The sequence below is a fragment of the Perna viridis genome, chromosome 1 (genome assembly GCF_037379345.1).
Source record: "Perna viridis isolate PV_CMFRI_1.1 ecotype Kerala chromosome 1, ASM3737934v1, whole genome shotgun sequence".
Taxonomy (NCBI): Eukaryota; Metazoa; Mollusca; class Bivalvia; order Mytilida; family Mytilidae; genus Perna; species Perna viridis.
Window position 1 is genome coordinate 59243605 of NC_142445.1, and position 6607 is coordinate 59250211.

Below are 6607 nucleotides of genomic sequence, written 5' to 3' on the forward strand. Positions count from 1 at the left end.
TGCTCTGTGTGATCCAAGCTGTACTTCCAATTAAAAAAAAAAATCCAAATCTTTAATTTAAAAATAACCATTGCATTAGATACTAAACTACATTTTACGGTAATGAAAATCATTGCACTTCAACAATCAACAAAAGTTTCAAGGAAAAAAGCATTTAAATCCAAAGCTATGCATTCAATGAACCGCACTTAATCCAAAGAAGTTCCAATGTAAATAACACTTATTCCAAATCTTAAATTTCATTGAAAATCATTGCACTTATAATCCCAAATTATGATTTCAATCAAACTCAATGCACTAAATCCCAAACTATAACACAAATGAAAATTATTTTTAACATGAAACTTAATCCCAAACTAAGAAAACCAGTGTAGTTAATCCGGAACACCATAATTCCAATGGAAATCCTTCACAATTGATAAAGCACTTAATTCACTTTTAAGCTTACTCATACTCAAAATTGAATAAAATAAATTCATAGCACTATTTCAAAATTTGTTATTCACGTGAACCTCAAACTGTTTGCATTTTGTGTAACACTTGTTCCTTAACTATAGTATGAATCATATACTTTCCATTAAAAGGGCACATTGGTAGGCCTATTTCAGTTATATAAAGGGGAAATAAGTACTGATTGAGATCTCATATTTATAATAATATTTAAGACTTCTGTGCAATGTTGTTAAGATAAACAAAATACAAAAAAAATATATAATTTATTAAATTTGAACTCCCCTCACCAATGATAAATAGAATAACCCGGGTGGCTGCTTCAGATTTAAATAACTAGGAGCTAGCTATGAAAAGATCAGTGAGTATTCATCAACTCTTTTAATAGCAACTAGTCAGTTTAAATGCCCCAATAGCTTCGTCAATCCATTAAATTGTTAACCAGATTGGTAACAAAAGACTGTCATGGTTGTAGAAAAGTCACTGTAAATCCATACATGAATAAAATGGATAAAATGGACTCTTCCAATCTTTGGAGCAAAGTCAACGTTATCGTCGTAAGTGACCACGGAATGACGAAAACAGACCTAAGCAAAGTTATCGACATAAGCGACTATGTCGACATGAGCCTGATTGAGCGTCATGTAGAAAACGGAGCGTATATGTTCATTCATCCTGTCGAAGGGAAAATTGACAAAGTGGTTGAAGATCTGAAACAGACATCTCATATGACGGTCTACAGAAAGAATGAAATTCCAGATCGTCTGCACTTTAAGAACAACAGGAGAGTCCTTCCTGTTTTTCTTCTGGCTGATGAAGGCTGGAGCATAATTACGGTATGTTCTATAAAATGTCACTAATAACTTATGTAGGTTTTTATAAATTTATAAAGTTTCCTAATTTTTCAAACTAGAAAATTTGTTTACTAGTGTGGTATATTTAATTCTATTTAATTACTTATTATTATTATTTTGCAGAATAAAACCAAACTACCAGACATCATTGATACAGGTGCTCATGGCTATGATAACAATCTACTAAGCATGAAACCAATATTCATGGCTGCTGGACCTAATATCAAAAGAAACCACATTACGCCAGTGTTCAAGAACACCGACCTATACCCAAGGATGTGTAAACTCCTTGGCATACAACCTATGCCTAACAATGGAAGCTTAGAAGCAACCTCGTCTTTCATCGTTTGATTTGTAGTACAAATAGAAAGAAAATGAATAAATAAATAATTTTCTTTTAAGCATTGGCTATACATTTTGACTTGCATTTGACAACTAGTTGCATATTATGACATTATAAAAATGGACCTCCCATTACAACAAAAAGATCTCAGCAGATCATATTAGTTTACTTAAATTTATTTCCTAGTGTTAATTTCTTATGCAAATGATAAACCTATCATACCTCTTCTGTACGATGCAAAATTATTACTCAGTATTTTTCCTGAGAAAATTATGAACTATGAACTGCATATAAAGTGTACTCACTACTCGTACTATATTCAATATAAGTAGTAAAATATTTTAACAGAATGCCTTTATAATTTATCGATTTTAAATTTTGTTATCGTAATTTCAAATTCATTATATTATTTTCCTTTACCAACGATCTAGGGATACCAGCTATTTGGTATCTTAGGCTGTTCCCACATTTTCAGTCTTAGTATTCACTTCCTGGATCCCCAAGTAAAGGCTCAAAACAAAATATCTAGGTAATCTGAAAATAACTAATCTATCAAAATTCCAACATCGTACACAAAAAAAACGTAAGAAATCAATATCACCAAAGATGAAAACATGTATATTCGATGATATATGAAGTATAAACAACAGATATTGTCATCTGCACCTAAAGATTCCTTTTTTTTTCATAAGGTTTATAACTAAATGCATTTATATAATGACCAATAAAATATGTAAGTATTTTACAACAAGACATCAAATATTTCTCTAAATTGAATACTCGTCAAAGAAAATACATCAGATATGTCTCTAAATCATACCAACAAACGAAAATGTGTATATAATGAACGTAAATGCTACCAATTTCCTAAAAACTAAATAAAACATTTTTACGAGAAAGTTTTGCATGTTTCATCTGAGTCTGATGTACAAAACATAGAATGAAGTAGATCTTGTTTGTTGAAATATATATATATATATATTGTTAATATCGACCTCCAAAAATTTTCGCAACAGTTTTAGAAAAAATATGTATACTTTGTTTATATGCATAAAGAAAAACACATGTTGGAAGCTAATTACACAGACATACAAAGTTCAGAATCTGCCACATAATATATTTCACTGATCAAATTTTCGCCGCGTATGACAGTTGCATAGCGACAAAATTGTAGATAAACTACTGTAGATAGAGAAGAAAAGAAGATGGGTGGTACTTCATAAGTTTTATTATGCCTGATATTTTAGAAAACCTGACAATCAATTTTGGGAAAGCATCCAAAATTTGTTATGAAAACTGATATTTTTTTTATTATGTTACCACAGCTACAGAATTTCATGAGAAAATAGAAAAGAGTGTTTATATAATTTCATGGATCTCCATAATATAAGGTTTCGAAAAATATATACTTTTTACAGGAAAAAAACTGTTGTATTTTTTTGTTTAAGTGTCTCAATATATCTTTATTCCCACAAATTGTCATAAAGTCTAGCGTGGTACAAAAAGTCTGCGTAGTTACATCAGTTGGTCTGGCATAACGTAAGAGTTGTGTTATGAAGCTCTATACGTAGGTAGTGAAAGGATTGGCATTTCAAAACATTACAAAATCATCATATTGAATTGGGAAGAACAATTTCATTATTGGAGTTTTACCCTGGTCACGGTCACTGCTGGTATTATAAAGTACTAGTAATAAAGAAAAAAAACCTTTTTCAATAAAACTACCTCCTAGTAAAGCCTTTTTCAGCTTATTTTTTTCTATTGTTATGGGTCTAAAACGCTTTAAGTCCAGTAGCGTCCGGGGGCTTCGCTCCCTGTCCATCACTGCGAGCCTAGAGCGGCCATTAAGACCCCTTGCAGAATTTGGGCTTCCACCTCAAAAAAGTCGGGCTACGTCCCTGTCACTAGAACTATAGATAAATTTCAGAATCTTGATGGTTATAGCTTCTAAAGGTACCAAAAGTTATTCTTTTTGTTTTCAAGTATTTGAAAGAAAAAAATGTAAACACGGAAACCAAAATGCACAATGCACATTAGTGTTGATCCGAAAACGGGTCTTCTAAGATTGAATGAAATGGAGATTTTCCCCTTAATAAACGAGTTCTCAAATTATCGTTTAACTTAGGAAGAAAATTATGGAATGGAGCAGTATGCTTGCTTCAAGTGTTTGTGGGCTGTAGCAGTCATGTGACTAAGTTGGCCTTCTTAAGATGTTTGTACGTTGGAGCAGTCAAACTTCTTTTAAGTGCTGTAGGGTGTAGCAGTCTCTTTAAGCGTTTGTATGGTGGATCAATCAGCCTTCATAACGTGTTTGTATGCATGATGTGGCAGTGTATTGTGGATCAATCATCCTTCAAGTAGTGTTTGTAAAGTGTAGCAGTCGTGTAGGATGTATAGCAAACAGTCTTTATAAATTTTGTAGGGTATTGCATTCATCCATTATAAATTGTTTGAAGGATATAGCAGTAAACCGTTATAGAGTGTGTGTATGGTGAGTCAATCATCCTTCATAAAGTGTCTGTACGGTGTAGCAGTCAACAGTATATCTTCATTAATTGTTTGTAGGGTGAAGCAGTCAGCCTTCTTACGGTGTTTCTAAGGTAAAGCAGTCTTCAAAGTGTTTGTATGGTGGAGAAGTCAGTTGTACGATGGTGAGGTCGGCCTTCTTTAGGTATTGGTAAAGTTGAGAGAGGCTTAACTGGTTTAAGAGGAGGTTAACTAATATGTTATTTTGGTGTTAATCAGTGGTAACGAATAATCAGTTTGTCATATTTCTTGTATTTCTGCAATCAAATTAAGATGCCATGGTTATTTATTTATGATATACGATGTACAATGGTTTTCTTAACATACTTCTTCATTCTGACATGAGGTCTTATTTTCTAAAGCTTCTAATTCAGATTCTTTTCCCCGTAGATTAGAAGCGATGAAATGTTCATGACAAATACATACTCGTTTGACAATGAATCATAATACATCCACTCTCCATGTAAGTCATACATTTTCTGCTATAGGTTTGAACCTGGTAGGCCACATACTTTTATATAACAATATGTACGATCCATTATTTAACGTGTTCTTTTACTTATAATAAATATACAAATGAGAGTAAATGGTGAGATTAAGCTGAACCAACCTGGGCAAAAAATTGGCAACTAATGTCCTAGCACCCCTTTTTTGAGAAACCTCGCCTGGCACCCCTCCCTTTTCAAAATGTCTGGATCCAACCTGCTCAGGATACTTTTCATTGATATATTACCAGCACATTACAGAATAGACAAGGCAATTGATAAGACATGAAAAATGCAGTTCAACTTAGTGGCGCTCTATCTTTTTCAAAGTCGGCCGCGCTGGTCATTTTTACGGACCTTGTTCGAACTATTAACTTCAGACTGTTGAAGACATAGATTAAGGCAGGCTATAGAATCCCGCAACCTGCGTAGCAAAATAAATGTCATCATAGTTGGTGACGAAGCAAAGTAATTGACATTTATAGTGATTACGTCGACACGAACCTGATTAACCATCTGAAATAAGGGTAGCAACAAATTACCTAACTCTAATCCGGTCCATAATCAAGTCAATTCCAAAAACAATCTGGCAAAAGAAAAAAATGTTACACCACCCGCTGGTACCGCAATAGCCCTGACTTGGTACAGGCATTTCAAACGAAATGGTGACTTATGAAAGTTTAGGATTTCAACAAATAGTCATGGCTGCTGGATAACTACACCACAAGTGTTCAAGAACACAGACTTATACCAAGGATGTGTTTACTCCTTGACATACAACCTATGCCCAACAATGAAAAGTTTGAGGTTATTAATTTTGTCATTAATTAGAAACAAAAAAGAAACCTAGAATATTTCATGCGCTTTCAGATCCATAAAAAAATTTACACTATGAACGTTTACTGAAAAAAACAAAAATGGAAGGTTCTTCATAAAATGTTTTCCGAAATGTCAAACCTTTCACTGTGATGTGGTACAAATATTTTCATTTTCATTTTCATTCTTAGATTGAGAAATATAACCTTTATGATGTCTATGACCTGATGCAGTGTAGTCATTTGCTCCTAATTTATCATCTCTATTTCAAATGATCAATCAACATATAATATTAACTCCTTCCTCAACAAACTTGTATATGGTACTAACTCAAATGTACACTACAATATATCCAGCTGAAACATTTTTTATCTTAGAACTGTAACTGTTATAAGTCCATGTTATATTCATTCAGATATTATATAATTTGTTTATAAGATTTTTTGGGTTCTTTTTGTAAGTCATAATATATTTTGAAGCATATGCATAAAGTTATAGTAAAAAAACGAGGCAAAACATCATGTTCGTTTGCATAATGCTAGTCAGTCTGATAAGGACGTATACTGAAATGTAACTTCATTATATCCACAAGATCAATTTTTGTGTGAGGCCTGTCTGGTTATGTGTGGTGTGATCATGATGTTCTAGAAGATAGCCATAAATAATGTATGATCTGGAGCTGTCAGTTATTTGCTAGTGGTCCTTAGTTTGTACATTTGTGCAATTTAATATTCAGTTTCTTGATTTCCATTGTAACAAGGAACTCAAACCTTTTTGAACTGATTTTTAGATGTGTCGTGTAATATTTTTTTTTTCCACAGCAGCCAGATTTTAAAGGGGGAGGGTTGTGATCATAACAAAGTACTTTAACCACGCTGAATTTTTTTGCACCTGTCCTACATGTAAGTCAGGAGTTTCTGGTATCTGTTTGTCTTGTTTCATTTTCACCTTTAGTTTATTTTTATGTTGCTTGAGTATATAAGGTCTGTACCTGTGTATAATAATGTTTTGGGGCCAGTCTCAGCCTGTGGTCATTAAGACCAACGGGTAGCCTTAAGCATTTTTATCTGGTGGGGTTGTATCTTTGACATATTCACCATACCTATTCTCTCTATATGCTTTATCCAAATCAA

The 6607-nt window shown here is 33.0% G+C and overlaps 1 protein-coding gene across 1 annotated transcript; it reads left to right on the forward strand.

Annotated features, from left to right (window-relative positions):
* The first annotated feature begins 956 nt into the window (after nt 1–956).
* LOC148629616 (glycerophosphocholine cholinephosphodiesterase ENPP6-like) lies at nt 957–1691 on the forward strand. Its single transcript, XM_088564772.1, has 2 exons — nt 957–1286; nt 1428–1691. The coding sequence occupies exons 1-2, from the start codon at nt 957–959 to the stop codon at nt 1653–1655; spliced, it is 558 nt and encodes a 185-aa protein (XP_088420898.1). The 3' UTR covers nt 1656–1691.
* Nucleotides 1692–6607: the final 4916 nt, after the last annotated feature.

What these genes read in the sequence shown, in the direction of transcription:
- LOC148629616 (XM_088564772.1), top strand. Translation starts at nt 957, where the DNA reads ATGGATAAAATGGACTCTTCCAATCTTTGGAGCAAAGTCAACGTTATC. An exon ending in AAGGCTGGAGCATAATTACG is followed by an intron (nt 1,287 to 1,427) that starts GTATGTTCTATA and finishes ATTATTTTGCAG; the next exon opens with AATAAAACCAAACTACCAGA.